Source organism: Schistocerca cancellata, chromosome 3 (assembly GCF_023864275.1).
Source record: "Schistocerca cancellata isolate TAMUIC-IGC-003103 chromosome 3, iqSchCanc2.1, whole genome shotgun sequence".
NCBI classification, from domain to species: Eukaryota; Metazoa; Arthropoda; class Insecta; order Orthoptera; family Acrididae; genus Schistocerca; species Schistocerca cancellata.
In genome coordinates, this window is record NC_064628.1 from 294,341,234 (window position 1) to 294,360,930 (window position 19,697).

A 19,697-nucleotide genomic window follows, 5' to 3' on the forward strand; every position below is an offset into this window, starting at 1 on the left:
GAGATGGTTCTCCACAGGATAGTCGAAGAGAGGAACATAAGGAAAACATTGGCAAGAAGGAAGGACAATATGATACGACATGAAACTTCCTGGCAGATTAAAACTGTGTGCCCGACCGAGACTCGAACTCGGGACCTTTGCCTTTTGCGGGCAAGTGCTCTACTGGCAGAAGTAAAGCTGTGAGTACCGGACGTGAGTCGTGCTTCGGTAGCTCAGATGGTAGAGCACTTGCCCGCGAAAGGCAAAGGTCCCGAGTTCGAGTCTCGGTCGGGCACACCGTTTTAATCTGCTAGGAAGTTTCATATCAGCGCACACTCCGCTGCAGAGTGAAAATCTCATTCTGGATGATACGACATGTTTTAAGACATCAGGAAATTACTTCCATGGTACGAGAGGGGACTGTAAAGGATAAAAACTGTAGGTTAAGACAGAGGTTGGCATAAATCAAACAAACAGTTGCGGACGTAGGGTGTAAGAGCTACGCTGAGCTGAAGAGATTGGCACAAGAGAGGAATTCGTGGCGGATCTCATCGAAACAGTGAAAAGGGTAATGACTCAACAAAAAAAGACCATTAAGGCTGAAACCGTGGAGCACTGCCTACCACATGGGTTATTTTGTGGTAACTAACTCGTATTAGTAGCATTCTAGAGCAATTTTCGAATTAAAAGCATATAACGGAGCATTTAAGGTTATAGAGTTTACTGTGCAAATTGTGATTTAGTTAGTGGATGAGATTATAAAAACGAAATGTGTTGAGCTTCGCGTCCATGCAAAAGTCGGTTTCCAGTTTTAAAAAATTACGTAGAGCAAACATGTTTGCGAGGCAGATGTTAGATAACAAAAGGACTGTAACAACCAAGATAAATTTACTTACATTTAATTCACATACGGCACTTTCCCAAAGAACCAGTCTTAAAATGAATCTTATTGACGAATTTTTTCGGGCCTATACTCGATACTACTGAAGGAACTTGTAATATCCAGGGTATATCAAAAGAATCATCCGATTTTTAAAAAATCATAACTATTATGTTGTTTGCGATATGTGCCTGAACAACGTACTGTTGGAAAGAGCGAACTCTCGAGTTTTACATGGTTTCCGCTAGGTAACACCAGCGTGTGCCCACTTCAGTTTTAGTAAAAATGGTGTCGGGAGAACAGAAAGCGTTTTGTGATCTACATTTTGTGCAGTGCGGGTCAGTAATAAATGTTCAACATGACTTTCGTACTAGGTATGGTGTGAATCTTCCTACAGCACAGAGCATTAGACGATGCATGAACAATTCCGAGAAACAGGTTGTTTGTGTAAAGGCAAATCGCCGGTCAGTCGCCGAGTGTCTGACACCGACGTCGAATGCATCCGCCATAGTTTCACAAGGAGTCCACAGAAATCAGTTCGCTGTGCAGCTCGATAGCTCAACATGACCCCGATGTCCGTCTGGTGTGTGTTGCGTCGACGTTTACACATGAAACCATACAAAATTCAGCTACTGCAACCTCTTCGTGAATATGATAAACAGCAACGTGTGTTTTGTAATTTCGTTTTTGGCAAGATGGAGGATGACGGCTTTCTTCCAAGCTTAGTGTTTAGTGACGAGGCAACATTCCATTTTAGTGGAAAGTTGAACCGTCATAATGTGAGAATATGGGGTACAACATGAGAGGGCTCTCCAAAATTTGATGTGTTTTGTGCAGTTTCACGGAAAAGGTGTATGGTCCAGTTTTCTTTTCCAAGAACACTGTTACAGGAAGCACATACCTCGATATGCTTGAGAATTTTCTTTTCCCACAGTTGGAGAGTGATTCGGACGATTTCATTTACGGACAGGATGGGGCACCACCACACTGGCATCTGGGAGTGCGGGGATTGTTAAAGGATTACGGAACGACGATTCAGCCTTACATTACTGGCCTCCCAGGTCACCGGACCTGGCTGTATGTGATTATTTCTTGTGGGATTTTATAAAAAGCTCTGTTTATGTGCCTCTGTTATCAATAACAATGAATGAACTGAGACATCGTATAACAGCAGCTGTGGAAGTTGTAACTCAAGACATGCTCGCTGCAGTGTGGGAACAATCTGAATACTGCGTTGACATATGCCATACATCTCAAGGGAGCATACCTGAACACCTATAAAACGGTATGGAAAAAAAACTTAAGTTTCCCATTCATCAAAAAATAAAGTTGATTGTATACGTTGATTAGTTTCAGAAATATAGGTTTGCCAAATGGGACGATTCTTTTTGATACATCTTGTAGTTTGCATGTAGCAAACGAGCGAATACGAAAATCTCGCGCATGGTTTTTGAAAGTGTTGTGGGTTGCATAAAATGGATAGGGGCAGCCCTGTGTAAGAGTGAGCTCTCTCAGTAATTGGTTTCTTCACTTTCGTCACTTCAGTCTGATTACAAAACAAAAAGTGAAATTGACACTAGCGTAACAACCAGCTGTGACATTTACTATCTATTCTTACTTACCTCAAACATTTGGCCGTTTTTCCAAAGATGCGATTTCCGAGGATGTGGCTAGGCATAAACCTAAGAGTACAGCTTAATTGCCGCGGGTAAAAGTAGCAGCAGTTCGTTTATATTCTTGCTGGTCACAAACGTTTAGCTGCAGTCGAATCCTTAACAATGATTTCGTAAATTCGCCGGTCAAGATAACAAAGATCGCACCACACAGCAAGGACACATACGTCATTTGATCCGAACGCAGTTGTGGCGTCTTTATTTTATATGGTCATATCTCGCAGCCACTTGCCACTCTGATGCAGGGAAGACATATGGGGAGCGGTGTTTTAGTATATTCATAACCATTTGTGCGCATAATTCACATTTCAGAAACTTTTTGATGCCACGTCATACTGCTAACGAGGAGAGCATGGCAAGTGCAATAACCCGGTTTCCCAGAAACTTTGCTCAATGGAAAATGGATCAAAATAAGCTAGCACGTTTCTCGGCTTATCCATAGATACTAGACCGTTTCAGAAAAAACGACGGTCAAAGCTTTCCAGGTACTTCATGCGCCTTTTACCGCGCGGCACCTTCAGATAGGTGGCTCAGAGGTTTGAGTCGCGACTTAATAATTTTGCGCCCCGTGTTCGAAAACCGATTATTACTTTTATTTTTGTTTTTCGTTTAAATACACATGTCTGCAGAAGATCACTAAACGAATGTTTTCCAGTGTATATTGATATAAAGTTGTCCTTATTCATCTGCTAATTGTACGTCAGATTAATGAAATTTTAAAAAATGAGAAAATTATCTGAAATTGAATCAGTTACCAGCACCAGTTTTCGGGGAAATGATCCATTACGCACGGTTTGAGGCGAAGTAACTGCCAACGCACGAAATTTCCAACAATAGTTTTTTCCTTCCGAGTGAGAATCATACGAAGAGATGTCACTGTGGCAAAGCTCGGTGTTCGGAATATCTGTGTTCGAATGTTTCTACGACCGTTATCAACCCAGGGGAATGCACCAAATCTTCCTGAAGAATAAACATACGAATAAAATATAATTATTAATATAAGAATTATCATAAGAATGAAATATTAAAATATGAAATTTAAAAATATTGTAACGCTTCAACATACCATACTCACGTACATCTATATATATATAAAAGAAAGTCGTGTTAGTTACACTATTTATAACTCAAGAACGGCTGGACCGATTTGGCTGAAAATTGGTGGTGATGTATCTTAGAACCAGGAGACGGACATAGGATACTTTTTATCCCGTTCGACCGCTATAAAACGTGGTATAATAAAAACGCGTCTGGCATGGAATAACAAAACGCAAATGTTAGCTAAACACCGGCTGGACCGATTTGGCTGAAAATTGGTGTACAGGTAGCTTAGAAGCAGGAGCCGGACATAGGATACTTTTTATCCCGTTCGACCGCTATAAAATGTCGTGCAACCAAAACGCATCTGGCATGGAATAACAAAACGCAAATGTCAGCTAAACGTCGCGCGTTTGGTGGTAAGTAAATTGATGAACAGGCCGGCCGCGGTGGTCTAGCGGTTCTGGCGCTGCAGTCCGGAACCGCGGGACTGCTACGGTCGCAGGTTCGAATCCTACCTCGGGCATGGGTGTGTGTGATGTCCTTAGGTTAGTTAGGTTTAAGTAGTTCTAAGTTGTAGGGGACTTATGACCTAAGATGTTGAGTCCCATAGTGCTCAGAGCCATTTGAACCATTTTTTTAAATTGATGAACAATGTTGTTTACGCGACGATACTCAAAGAAAAATTCGAAGGTGAGGAAGTTCTCATTCCGAGGAGCCCGATGATCCCAACCGATATGCCGTTTGAGTTTAAAAAACTTCAATTTCCGATACATCTTGCATTTGCCGACCATTAACAAATCACAAGGCCAATCCTTGAAAGTTTGTGGTTTAAATCTGGAATATCCATGTTTTCACGTGGTCAATTATATGTGGCATGTTCAGGGGTCGGGAGACCATCTGCGTTGTTTGTTCTTGCGCCTGATAATAAAACAAAAAATGTCGTGTATCACAAGGTACTTAATTGAAGAGTGGAAGCTATGCACCAAAAATCATAAAGAATAAAGAATCATTAAAATACTTAATTTTTTATTTGTATTTTCTAATAAAAAATTGAACTTAACATCCAAAATCTGATCATTTATTGGCTTTAAGGCGGAACAGAGTTCGCCGGGTCAGCTAGTTATATAATAAATGTAAGACACTTATTGTGAAACTCAGTTGTAATTTTACAATTAATATAATGCCCTTGTATCCCCTAATTTGATAAGAAATATTCGTACAGTAACCTTCAACGAACAAGGGTAGATAAATGAAAACAATTAAAATAAAATAAAAACAATCGGGTTTCGAACACGGGGTGCAAAATTTATAAGCCGCGATGCTAACCAACGTTTTGCATGAGGACATAACGTTGTAAAAGGCACATAAAGTACTTCGGAAATACCTCAAAAACTTCGGCTGTCGTTTTTACAGAAACGCTCGAGTAGCTGCGGATTAACCGAGACACTTGTTCGCTTATTTTGAGTCCTCGTCCACTGGGGAAATTGGATGATGGCACTTGCTATATTATCCTCAAGCTATTGCAGCGCTCCCTGCCTCATCGAGGAAACGGTTGATTTCTCTTAATAATTGACAGTGACGATGCTATAGCAGATGATGTAGCTGATGCGATAAAGAGAAACTGATGCTGTGGAGTGTAGTTTTGTGAGCATGCGTTCTACCCGCTGCTGCAGGGGCGACGCGGCAAGTGGGCGGCGTGTCGTTCGCGCCTCCTCCGTCGCCGCTGCTGACGCAGCCCGAGGACGTGCCTACGGAGGCGGTGTGCGCCGCAGACGTCGACAACAGTGCGACTCTGGCGACACCAGCGCCGCGCAGCGGCTGCCCTCAGGACCAGCCGTGCCGCTGCGTGCACGTGCGCCGGGTCCCGCTCGGCAGTGCCCTCGAGGTCGTCCTCGTCAACCAGGGTAAGTTGTAGTCCTATCCACATGTGCCGGCAACCTGGAAACGCCACACAGGAACATCACACCTCCGTTCTCTGGCTTGCTGTGTTTGAGATGCCAGGGAAATGCTCGACGAGAAACAATGGGTGTCAATAGAAAAGATTCTTGCATTAAGCTATCCGTCGTCATCGAAGTGAAACTAATTACCGATACATGTGGTGTCCCACAAGATTCCTTTTTAGGACACATCTTCTTGTGTAAGATATCAAGCTATTTTTTTTTTTCAGAAGACACAAACATTGGATAAATACCCGCCAGGATAGCCGAGAGCGCTAACGCGCTGCTTCCTGGGCTCGGGTAGACGCGCCGGCCCCCGATCGAATCCGCCCGGCGGATTAACGACGACGGCCGGTGTGCCGACCAGCCTGGATGTGGTTTTTAGGCGGTTTTCCATATCCTACTAGTTGAATACCGGGCTGGTCCCCACGTCCCGCCTCAGTTACACGACTCGCAGACATTTGTAACACATTCACACTATTTCACGATTTACACTGGACGCAGACAGCTGGGGTACGCTAACTCCGTCCCTGGGGGTATGGGCTGGCGGCAGGAAGGGCATCCAGCCACCCCTAAAAATTAACCATGCCAATTCCGTCCTTAACCCTTCCGACCCTGCGCACAATGCGGGATAAAGGCAGTAGAAAAAAAAGAAACATTGCAATAAATAATGAATGAAGTATAGTTTTGGAAAAAACTATAAACGCTGGTAAACAACCACCTCTGGCCTTCGTAAAATTTTTATGGACATTATATATCTTTGCTAGCCAATTCACATTCTGAAAAGGCACAGTTTGCATTGCAGAAATTGTGAGAGGGTTCCTCCCAGCATATGTCCAAAATATGGCGACAAGCAGACGGAAGAAGCCTACAGTGTTAAATTCTTGGGATACCAGCTTGACTATAAATTCATCTGGGAGGAGCGTAGCACAGAACTAGTGATGCGTCCAAACAGATCTTTATGCGCAATGCGGGTGTTATCAGACACGCGTGGTGCAAAAATAAAGAAGCTAGCCTATTTCGATAACTTTAATTCCAAGTCAAACGGATTCAGTTTTTGTGGCAACTCATTGAACCAAGATAAAGTTTTCCGTGTCCAACGTGAATTATCTGTGGCGTGAACTCAAGGCGTTGTGCAGAGGCCTATTCAACACTGCGGCGATACTAGCTACTACTTCCCAATTCATTCCTTCATGACATTTGTCCTAAATAATACCGGGATGTTATAATTAAAGCGCAGCTGGTCACAGAGGTCTAGTGTGCCTGTAATTGTCTTACGAAAGCGAAACTTGGTAGGTATGCTAACGCTCTAACGAAAAACTGATTTACGCTGGTAAACAGATTAGTAGGTGCAAATCTAGCGCCTATACATTGTTTTTACAACGGTATGACATCCACGCTATCATTTGACAAGTCATAATGTGAGTGAACAGTATGGCTATCGACAAGAGAATCCATACGCTTTTAGTGAAACTGTTTTAACGTGTTAGTTCCAGAGGTTTTCCAGACGCATGCCCTGCAAGGTCACCTTACCCGAATCCATGCGACTTTTGGCTCTGCGAATATCTAAAAGAACGTGTTTACCTGGGACACCTTTGGTCTCTACCTGATCTGAATGTCAATATGCAGGAACACACTGCTCAGATTCCACCGGAACTTCTGCGAGCAACTCCTGTTGATCACGTGTTTTACGGATGCAGCATCTTGTCGACGTCTTCGGTGCTCATACTGAACAAACTCTGTAAGCGGCAAATAATAACCAGATCAACATTATGCCTTTGTCTCTTGTTTGACTTTTCTACCCACGTCCGTTCCTAATCAACTACCCATAGAGCAGGAGATCCCGGGTTCGAGTCCAGGTCGGGGCATACATTTTCACCTGTCCCCGCTGACATACACTACTGGCCGTTAAAATTGCTACACCAAGAAGAAATGCAGATGATAAACGGGTATTCATTGGACAAATATATTATGCTAGAGCTGACATGTGATTACAATTTCACGCAATTTTGGTTCATAGATCCTGAGAAATCAATACCCAGAACAACCACCTCTGGCCTTGATAAGCCTGGGCATTGAGTCAAACAGAGATTGGATGGCGTGTACAGGTACAGCTGCCCATGCAGCTTCAACACGATACCACAGTTCATCAAGAGTAGTGACTGGCGTATTGTGACGAGCCAGTTGCTCGGCCACCATTGACCAGACGTTTTCAATTGGTGAGAGATCTGGAGAATGTGCTGGCCAGGGCAGCAGTCGAACATCATCTGTATCCAGAATGGCCCGTACAGGACCTGCAACATGCAGTCGTGCATTATCCTGCTGAAATGAAGGGTTTCGCAGGGATCGAATGAAGGGTAGAGCCACGGGTCGTAACACATCTGAAATGTAACGTCCACTGTTCAAAGTGCCGTCAATGCGAACAAGAGGTGACCTTGACGTGTAACAAATGGCACCCCATACCATCACGCCGGGTGATACACCAGTATGACGATGACGAATACATGTTTCCAATGTGCGTTCACCGCGATGTCGCCAAACACGGATGCGACCATCATGATGCTGTAAACAGAACCTGGATTCATCCGAAAAAATGACGTTTTGCCATTCGTGCACCCAGGTTCGTCGCTGAGTACACCATCGCGGGCGCTTCTGTCTGTGATGCAGCGTCAAGGGTAACCGCAGCCATGATCTCGGAGCCGATAGTCCATGGTGCAGCAAACGTCGTCGAACTGTTCGTGCAGATGGTTGTTGTCTTGCAAACGTCCCCATCTGTTGACTCAGGGATCGAGACGTGGCTGCACGATCCGTTACAGCCATGCGGATAAGATGCCTGTCACCTCGGGTGCTAGTGATACGAGGCCATTGGGATCCAGCACGGCGTTCCGTATTACCCTCCTGCACCCACCGATTCCATATTCTGCTAACAGTCATTGGATCTCGACCAACGCAAGCAGCAATGTTGCGATACGATAAACCGCAATCGCGAGAAGCTACAGTCCGACCTTTATCAAAGTCGGAAACGTGATGGTACGCATTTCTCCTCCTTACACGAGGCATCACAACAACGTTTCACCAGGCAACGCCGGTCAACTGCTGTTTGTGTATGAGAGATCGGCTGGAAACTTTCCTCATGTCAGCACGTTGTAGGTGTCGACACCGGCGCCAACCTTGTGTGAATGCTCCGAAAAGCTAATCATTTGCATATCACCGCATCTTCTTTCTGTCTGTTAAATTTCGCGTCTGTAGCACGTCATCTTCGTTGTGTAGCAATTTTAATGGCCAGTAGTGTATATCAGCGCCCGTCAGTCGCTGAAGGTATTAATATATAATTCTAATTTCGTCCTAGACGGCTGCAGGTCATCAATGTTGTCTGTTCTTTAGAACATGTCCGAAAGAACAGACACCATATACATATAAGACCCAGAATGGTTTAATAACGAAATTCGGCGGATGCTGAGAAAGCAGAGGCTGTTGCACTCTCGGTTCAAAAGGGGTCGCACAAACGACGACTAGCGAAGGTTAGTAGAGATTCGTGCATCAGTGAAAAGATCTAGACGCGAAGCAAATAACAGCTAGCACCGTCACACCTTCGTAAAACACCTGGCAGACAACCCGAGAAAATTCTGGTTGAATGTAAAATCGCTAAGCTGGTCTAAGGCTTCCAATGTCCCTTGTTGACCAGTCTGGTGAGGCAGTTGAAGACAGCAAAACGAAAGCCGAAGGTTCAAATTTCACGTTCAAGAAATCTTTCACACAGGGAACTGTACAAACATACCATCATTTGACCATCGGGCAGACTCCCGTATGGGCGATATAGAAATAAGCATACCTGGCGCAAAGAAACAACTGAAAGTTTTGCAAACAAATAAATCACTAGGTCCGGATGGAATCCCAGTTCGATTTTACGGAGAGTACTCTACGGCACTGGCCCCTTACCCAACTTGCATTTATAGTGAATCTCTTGCCCAGCACGAAGTCCCAAGCGACTAGAAGAAAGCGCAGGTGACTCCAGCATATAAGAAACATAAAAAAAACGGACCCGCAAAGTTCTGTTTGTTGCAGAATCCTTGAACATATTATCAGTTCGAATACAATAAATTTCTTTAGGCTCAGAAGGTTATGTCCACGAATCAGCATGGTTTTAGAAAGCATCGCTAGAGCGAAACTCAGCTTGCCCTTTTCTCACATGATATACTGAGAACTATGGATGAAGAGCAGCAGGCAGATTCCATATTTCTTGATTTCCGGAAAGCATTTGACACGGTACCCCTCCCCCCGGCAGGCTATTAACGAAGGTACGAGCATATGGAATAAGTTCACAGATACGTGAGTAGCTCGAAGACTTCTTATAATAGAACCCAGTGTGTTGACCCCGACGGCCAGTGTTCATCAAAGATAAAGGTATCGCCAGGACTGCCCCAGGGAAGTGTGATAGGACCGCCTTTGTTCTCTATATTCATAAATGATTTGGCGGACAGGGTGGGCAGCAATCTGCAATTGTTTTCTGATGATGCCGTGGTGTACGGTAATGTATCGAAGTTGAATGACTACAAGAAGATACAAGACCACTTAAACAAAAGTTACAGCTGGTGCGATGAATGGCAGCTAGCCCTAAATGTGAAAAAATGTGAATTAATGCGGATGAGCAGGAAGAACTAACATGCAATTTTCGGATAAAGTATTACCAGTGTCCTGCTTTACACAGTCATGTCGTTTAAATATCTGGGCGTAGCGTTGCAAAGCGATATGAGGTGGAATGAGCATGTAAGAATTGTGTTAAGGAGGGCAAATGGTTATTGGGAGAATTTTAGGAATGAGTGGTTCAGTTGTAAAGGAGACCGCATATAGGACGCTGGTGCGACCTATTCTTGAATACTGCTTGAGTGTTTGGGATCCGCAGCAGGTCGGATTGAAGGAAGACATCGATGCAATTGAGAGGCGACGGCTAGATTTGTTACCGATAGGTTTGAACAACAGGTAAAGAGTTACAGAGACGCTTCTGGAACTCAAAAGGGAATCCCTGGAGGGAAAGCGACGTGGTGTTCGAGAAACAATATTGAGAAAATTTAGAGAACCGGCATCTGAAGCTGACTTCTGCCGAACGAGTCTACTGTAGCCAACATACATCGCGCATAAGGACCACGATGATAAGATACGAGAGGACTCATATGGAGGCATACAGACAGTCGTTTTTCCCTTGCTGTATTTGCAAGTGGAACAGGAGGGGAAATGACTAGTAGTGGTACGGGGCATCCTCCGCCACTCACCGTACCGTGGCTTGCGGAGTATCTATTTATTCATTTATTTATTTATTTATTGTTCCGTGGGACCAAATTAAGGAGAAGTCTCCCTAATCATGGAACGAGTCAATACATGAAATTATAACACGATATTAGAAACAGATAAAATGAAATATAAAAAACATATTCAGGTGACAAGTCGTAAGTTTAAATGAAGAAAATCAACAATCTAACACTGGAATTTGCTTAATTTTTTAGCTCTTCCAGGAGCTCCTCGGCAGAATAGAAGGGGTGAGCCATGAGGAAACTCTTCAGTTTAGACTTAAAAGGGCTTGGGCTACTGCTAAGATTTTTGAGTTCTTGTGGTAGCTTATTGAAAATGGATGCAGCAGAATACTGCACTCTTTTCTGCACAAGAGTCAATGAAGTGCATTCTACATGCAGATTTGATTTCTGCCTAGTATTAACTGAGTGAAAGCTGCTAACTCTTGGGAACAAGCTGATATTGCTAACAACAAACGACATTAAAGAAAATATTTACTGTGAGGGCAATGTCAGAATTCCCAGATTTTTGAATAGGGGTCGACAAGACGTTCTCGAACTTACACCACATATAGCTCGAACAGCCCGTTTTTGAGCCAAAAATACCCTTTTTGAATCAGAAGAATTACCCCAAAAAATAATACCATACGACATAAGCGTATGAAAATATGCGAAGTAGACTACTTTTCGTGTTGAAGTGTCACTTATTTCAGATACTGTTCTAATGGTAAATAAAGCAGCATTTAGCTTCTGAACAAGATCCTGGATATGGGCTTTCCACAACAACTTACTATCTATCCGAACGCCTAGGAACATGAACTGTTCCGTCTCGCTTATAATATGCCTATTCTGTCTGATCAAAATATCGGTTCTTGTTGAATTGTGAGTCAGAAACTGTAAAAACTGAGTCTTACTGTGATTTAGCATCAAATTATTTTCCACAAGCCACGAACTTATTTCATGAACTACATTATTTGTTATTGTTTCAATATTACACACAAGATCCTTCACTATCAAGCTGGTGTCATCAGCAAACAGAAATATTTTTGAATCACCTGTGATACTAGAAGGCATATCATTTATATAAATAAGAAACAGCAGTGGCCCCAGCACCGACCCTTGGGGAACGCCCCACTTAACAGTGCCCCATTGGGACTGAACATCACTACCACTCTCAATATTGCGGAGAATTACCCTCTGCTTTCTGTTCTTAAAGTAAGAGGCGAACCAATTGTAAGCTACTCCCCTTACTCCATAATGGTCCAACTTCTGCAGTAATATTTTGTGGTCAACACAGTCAAAAGCCTTCGTTAAATCAAAGAAAACACCTAGCGTTCGCAACCTTTTATTTAATCCGTCCAAAACCTCACAGAGAAAAGAGAATATAGCATTTTCAGTTGTTAAACCATTTCTAAAACCAAACTGAACACTTGACAGCAAATTATGTGAATTTAAATGCTCTAGTAACCTTGTATATACAACCTTCTCGATAACTTTAGCAAACACCGATGGCATAGAAATAGGTCAAAAATTGTCAACATTATCAATGTCTCCCTTTTTATAAAGTGGCTTCACTACCGAGTACTTTAATCGGTCAGGAAACCGACCACTCCTAAAGGAAAAGTTACAGATATGGCTAAGTACTGGGCTAACATACGTAGAACAATACTTCAGTATTCTGCTAGGTACCATGTCATATCCATGAGAGTTCTTGGTCTTAAGTGATTTAATTATTAACTCAATCTCTCTCTTGTCAGTATCATGGAGGAGCATTTCAGGTAACAGTCTCGGAACACTTTTTTCTAAGAGCGCTATATGATTCCCTGTTGGGACTAGGTTTCTACTTAGTTCATCTGCTATATTCAGAAAGTGATTATTAAATACTGTACATATATGCGACTTATCAGTAACACGGACATTCGCACTACGCACTGATTCTATATCCTCGATCTGTCTCTGCAGAGCCGGCCGGTGTGGCCGAGCGGTTCTAGGCGCTACAGTGTGGAACCGCGAGACCGCTACGGTCGCAGGTTCGAATCCTGCCTCGGGCATGGATGTTTGTGATGTCCTTAGGTTAGTTAGGTTTAAGTAGTTCTAAGTTCTAGGGGACTGATGACCTCAGAAGTTGAGTCCCATAGTGCTCAGAGGCATTTTTTTGTCTCTGCAGACCAGCAACTTCCTTTACGACTGACCATATGGTTTTAATTTTATCCTGAGACTTAGGTATTCTATCTGCATACCACATACTTTTTGCCTTCCTAATAACATTTTTAAGCACCTTACAATACTGTTTGTAATGGGCTGCTGCATTTAGATTTTGACTGTTTCTAACGTTTTGATATAATTGCCACTTTGTCCTACAAGCTATTCTTATCCCTCTAGTCGGCCTGTTTGTGCTAGTACCCTGTTTTAAACGTTCTCACGGAAAGCAACTTTCAAAGAGCATGAAAAAAGTCTTGAGAAAAGCATTATATTTATCGTCTACTGTATCAGCTATGTAGATGAAGATGTAGATATTCTAATGCGTTGATGTGGAATCGATTTACAATGGAGAAAAATTAGTTTCACCAGGTGCAAGCCGGCCGCTGTGGACAAGCGGTTCTAGGCGCTTCAGTCCGGAACCGCGCTGCTGCTACGGTCGCAGGTTCGAATCCTGCCTCGAGCATGGATGCGTGTGATGTCCTTAGGTTAGTTAGGTTTAAGTAGTTCTAAGTGTAGGGGACTGATGACCTCAGATGTTTAGTCCCATTGTGCTTAGAGCCATTTGAACAAGGTGCAAATCAGATGCTTGTATGCCCAAGAAAGACGTGTAGAAATGCTTCCATATGTAATGGATTAGGAACCGGACATGGGCAGAAAAGATAAAAAAGTGAGAAAAGCATATTGTTGATCTTATTATTAACCACCGCTTACACAGTTCGTTGAATATGAGCTCCGGAGCCGTTGAGGAAATGCTGTATAGCGCCTGATTTGCACTTGGTGGCCAAAATTGGAGCTAATTTTTTCAAACATTCCGCATTAACGCATTAGAATATCTACAAAGTTTCGCCGTCGATGGTAATTACAGCCCCCACTGGACCTTCGTGAGTAGCTGCACTTTAATTGTAACCACTTGATATGTCATGTTGAACATATTCAAGAGGCAATCGCAGCAGTAGCTGAAAGCACAGAGTGAAACAGTGGGGTAATGCGGTGCACAGTGGAGTAAACGAAGTACGAGGGTTGACTGAAAAGTAATGGCTCCACCTTCGTAACTCTTCAACTATTGGCAGCATTGGTATGTGGCAGATACTGGCTTGCTCCGTAGCCTCTTCTCTACAGCTCCAGTTGGCGGGAAGCCTTAGCATTGAATGGTTGTGTTGTTACAGTGTAAAGTACGGAACCCTGCGCAGACGATCGGTCAATGCGATTTAAGCAACGTGCAGTCATTGAATTCTTGACAGCGGAAGGTGTCACACCAAAGGAGATTCATCAGAGAAGGAAAGAAGTTTATGGTGATTGTGTCGATGTGAGTACTGTGCGTCGTTGTGCGAGTAAGTTTAAAGATGTTGAGGCGGGAACATCTGACCTGCGTGACAAACAAAGAGTTGGACATCCTGTGACAGCAAACATTGAGTTTCACCATCAAAATATTGACAGATTGATTCAGGACGATCGTCGTATCACTCACAGAGAAACTGCAAGCACCATCGGCATGTTACAAGAACGTGTGCGTCACATTATTGCTTTGCTTGGCTATCAGAAGATCTGTGCACGATGGGTACCACGGATGCTGACTCCTGAAATGAAAGCGCACAGACTTGAAATTTGCCAGGGACTCCTCTCGCGTTACGAAAATGAAGGTGACGCCTTTCGCCACTCAATTGTGACAGCAGACGAACCGTTGGTACACCATTACGACCCGGAGACGAAACGTCAGTCTATGGAATATTGACACAAAGACACGCCCCAGAAAAAGAAATTCAAGATGCAGCCCCCATCTGCATGGCCACAGTGTTCTAGGATGCAGATGGTGTTATCCATGTTGATTTCATTGATCGTGGAACAACAATAAATTGAGAGCGTTACATCACAACGCTGCGAACTCTGAAACGACTGCTAACAAGGATCCGAAAGGAAAAGGGAAATGTTTTCCTGCAGCATGACAATACTAAACCACACACTTCACGTGCCACCACAGCAGAACTTCAGAGACTGAATCTCACCACCGCACGGCATCCTCCATACAGTACAGACTTAGCACCGACTAACTTCCATCTGTTCCGATAATGAAAGACGATCTGCAGGGACATAATTACGCTTCTGACGAAGAGTCTGAGAGAAGTGTGAGACTGTGGTTGCGGAAACAGAGTGTCGACTTCTTCCTTGACGGCTTCAGAAAATTTGTTCATCGTTGGCAGAAATGTATCCAGTTGGCTGGTGATTAGTGGAAAAGTGAATATTGGTAATTAAAGATCACATTCTAAGGACTATTTCTTATTAAAATATTCCCATCCGAACCCAATTAACGAAGATGGAGGCATTACTTTTCATTCAACTCTCGTACCTAGATAATGCAAGGGCCTTCTATCCATAGCTGATGAGCATAAGCCCAATGGGGGGTTGAGAGAGCGAAGATACTACCCCCACGGCTCGGATTGCCGCAAGTGGCCTGTGCATACCGCAAGATTGTTAAGTTTCTTTTTAAAGTGTGACTGTAACAGGAGGGAATTTAATTTCTAGATGTCTACATTTATAGCGAGAAGTAAACCATCTTCTGTGTAAGCAACTGGTAACTAGTGGTTATAATTAAAGATCAGCTACACATTGAGGCCCAGTGTGGCTGTTAAGTACCGTATGGCAGCAAAACTCGGTAGATACGCTGATGCGTTAATGCGGAACCGATTTACGCTGGAAAAAAACATTGTTCCAGTTGTGGCTGCCAGGTGCAAATCTGGCTCTGTACTCTGTATACTGTTTGTATAAGGTCCACGCCGTCATTTGACAAGCCCTGACATGAGTGAACAGTATGACTATTTAAAACAGAGACCGTGCACTGTTAATGAAACTGTGAATTACAGCAATTACAGTGCTGATTTGAGAGAGTATTATCGTTGAGTGAGAGGCCTGAGAAGAGGCCTAATGTCATTAAATGGTTTAAAGAATTTGATAATAAAATTCCAAAACATAGGTTAGCTTGGCGTAGCACCTGGAAAAGGAAGACGTCTTATCCTGGTGGAAGTTTTAGGTTGCTGTCGTAACTGACCATGCAGGACGTGGCGCGGGTAATGCTAATGTTAGTGGAGTTCAAGAGAATTGTCTATCCCATGGTCAACAGCTCAGAAAGTTTTGCGGTTATTTTACATTGGTAACCTTATGTTGTGTCTAGACAAGACAGTCTAGACACAAGGCGAGGAAGCCGAAAGGGCACGCGTCAACTCACACAGGCTTGCTTATGTCTGAAACAGGATACTTAATGAATGCTATAAAGAAAAGTACGTAGCTGCGGTTATACTTATCTTTAATCCATCATTTGTATATAGCATTCTGGATTATACAAGTGAGACACTCTATAGATATGGTTAATGGCGCCTTGCTAGGTCGTAGCCATGGACTTAGCTGAAGGCTATTCTAACTGTCTCTCGGCAAATGAGAGAAAGGCTTCGTCAGTGTAGTCGCTAGCAAAGTCGTCGTACAACTGGGGACGAGTGCTAGTACGTCTCTCTAGACCTGCCGTGTGGTGGCGCTCGGTCTGCAAATACTGACTGTGGCGACACGCGGGTCCGACATGTACTAATGGACCGCGGCCGATTTAAAGCTACCACCTAGCAAGTGTGGTGTCTGGCGGTGACACCACACCTTACAAGATCCAGAAGGCTGCGGGTGGAAAATTTCTCTTGTATGTTGCCGTTCTCAACACAGGCTCTCTGACTACAATATTGCCAACCAGAAAGTGATTAGTAAAAACATGATGTCTGTAATTAAAGTTCACTGTGCCCACTCTGATGGAGAAATAAAGTTATTGATCATTGAAGTTCATTACACTGAGGATTTAGGATGATGTCTAGGATTAATAGAAAATGCAGTTTGCTATAACATTTTTCACTATATTCTGAAAACGATAAAGCGTAAAGTTCAGACAAATGTTTACTCAAGCAATGCTATTATCAGTTATTGTAGTATCAGAGATGTTCAGAGTCTATTGCACGGATCCTATTATCCCTAGATAACGAAACGGTTCAATAATCATTATCGATGTAAATGTTCAAAGTGAATGCTCGCCAAAATTTAATGTTCATACTCATCAAATGCCATGCTAGTAGTGGTAGACGGTCTGTCCTGCGGCGACACGTGAAAATACGACATACGCAAACTGAGAATAAATCACTGAAGTAGTTCCGCAATTAACACTTCACCACAATGTGAACTCATTGTTACGTGCATACAGTTACATAATATGGCATCCAAGGCTGTTTCTTGCAACTGGACAGACGCGACGCGGCTTCCGACACGGAGTGCGCGCTGATTGAAATCTAGAAGAGAACTGGGGCCTGACTAGTTCGCAACGCTCTTATTTATAAAGCTGCGGTGCGGACCACTGAAGGCGCAGTTGACATTTGCCTTCCCGAGTAGCCACTGGTGCTAGCAGAACACCACTTCAAGTTACTAAATAATTAATAGCTTCAATCGCTGAAGGCCAGTGAAGCTCTCAATTTAATTGTGCTATCAGCACACAGGTAAGTATCTGTAATAAAATTCTGATGTGGCTAGGTTATATAGTTTTGGCGAGAGAATTATTTTAGTTGCACTGCACGAAGTAGATGAGCTCTGAACCTGCCCTTTGGAGAGACGCTGCAGCTATAGTTTCATAGTTACCTTTTTGAAACTTCTCACATCTTTTTGCTATAGCATACCACCATTCTACCTAAATCTAAACATCCTAGCTTTATCTAATCACTTACTTAATCTATCTTGCTTCCGTACTTTTAGGACACAAAAACAAAAAATCATGAATTTCAACCAAAATATTACGTTGTGAGATCCAGCATGCTGTTTCCATTAAATTACAATGGAAAAGGAATCTGAATATTAATTTTGAAGTTTATAGCTCCTTCCTGTTGCGCCAGCGACTTTTACGTAAAAGTCCAAGTTTCGAAAACTTAAATTTACTAAACTGAAGCTTACCACATTATTATTTTAGCATCATTCCTGACATGCTATGAACTTTTCAGATCATTTACTTTACTTTTAAGGTATTGCACAACATTCTTGATGTGTTAGCTAGTTAGAGCGGACTGGGCTGGCACGCAATGGAAAGCACATGAATTCTATATGGTGTGAGTAGGCTGCTTCCCTACAAACTGAAATCTCTTGATCCACAGCAACATTTCGAACTACTCTTCGCTTTCTGGAATGGATTGAAGTTCATCACATGTGACTGGCGAATATTGTATGGAACGACGAGGCACTTTTTACACTACATGGTGCAGCGAATACACAGAACTGCCGAATCTGGGGTACAGTTAAACGGCGAGTTGCGCATGAAGAGCCACGACACTCGCCTTATATGATTGTGTGGTATGTTTCAACCGTTGATCACATTGTTTTACGGGTGTAGCATCTCCTGAACGTCTCCTGTGGTCATACTGAACAAATTATGTGAGTGGCAGTTAATAATAAATTCAATTTTATGCTTTCTCAATTGTTTGAACGTTTCTGCCCACATCCCATTTCTAATCGATCCATAAGGAAACATTTCTGTGCGTCTTTATTGAATTCACAGCGCCAGATTCGCACCTGGTGGCAAAAACTGGAACTAATTTTTCAGCATAAATCGGTTCCGCACTAAGCTATCAGAATATCTATCTAGTTTTGCTGTCATACGATAATTACTGGACCCTTGTGAGTAGCAGAACTTTACCTATAACCACTCGATATACACTCCTGGAAATGAAAAAAAGAACACATTGACACCGGTGTGTCAGACCCACCATACTTGCTCCGGGCACTGCGAGAGGGCTGTACAAGCAATGATCACACGCACGGCACAGCGGACACACCAGGAACCGCGGTGTTGGCCGTCGAATGGCGCTAGCTGCGCAGCATTTGTGCACCGCCGCCGTCAGTGTCAGCCAGTTTGCCGTGGCATACGGAGCTCCATCGCAGTCTTTAACACTGGTAGCATGCCGCGACAGCGTGGACGTGAACCGTATGTGCAGTTGACGGACTTTGAGCGAGGGCGTATAGTGGGCATGCGGGAGGCCGGGTGGACGTACCGCCGAATTGCTCAACACGTGGGGCGTGAGGTCTCCACAGTACATCGATGTTGTCGCCAGTGGTCGGCGGAAGGTGCACGTGCCCGTCGACCTGCGACCGGACCGCAGCGACGCACGGATGCACGCCAAGACCGTAGGATCCTACGCAGTGCCGTAGGGGACCGCACCGCCACTTCCCAGCAAATTAGGGACACTGTTGCTCCTGGGGTATCGGCGAGGACCATTCGCAACCGTCTCCATGAAGCTGGGCTACGGTCCCGCACACCGTTAGGCCGTCTTCCGCTCACGCCCCAACATCGTGCAGCCCGCCTCCAGTGGTGTCGCGACAGGCGTGAATGGAGGGACGAATGGAGACGTGTCGTCTTCAGCGATGAGAGTCGCTTCTGCCTTGGTGCCAATGATGGTCGTATGCGTGTTTGGCGCCGTGCAGGTGAGCGCCACAATCAGGACTGCATACGACCGAGGCACACAGGGCCAACACCCGGCATCATGGTGTGGGGAGCGATCTCCTACACTGGCCGTACACCACTGGTGATCGTCGAGGGGACACTGAATAGTGCACGGTACATCCAAACCGTCATCGAACCCATCGTTCTACCATTCCTAGACCGGCAAGGGAACTTGCTGTTCCAACAGGACAATGCACG

General features: G+C 43.9%; 1 protein-coding gene across 1 annotated transcript in view; it reads left to right on the top strand.

Annotated features, from left to right (window-relative positions):
* LOC126174993 (uncharacterized) overlaps nucleotides 1-19,697 on the top strand; it is a 397,453-nt gene that overhangs the window by 355,485 nt on the left and 22,271 nt on the right. Inside the window, exon 9 of the mRNA XM_049921476.1 lies at nucleotides 5,247-5,477. Within this exon, the coding sequence (XP_049777433.1) occupies nucleotides 5,247-5,477 (231 nt within the window). The remainder of the gene's footprint in view (nucleotides 1-5,246; nucleotides 5,478-19,697) is intronic.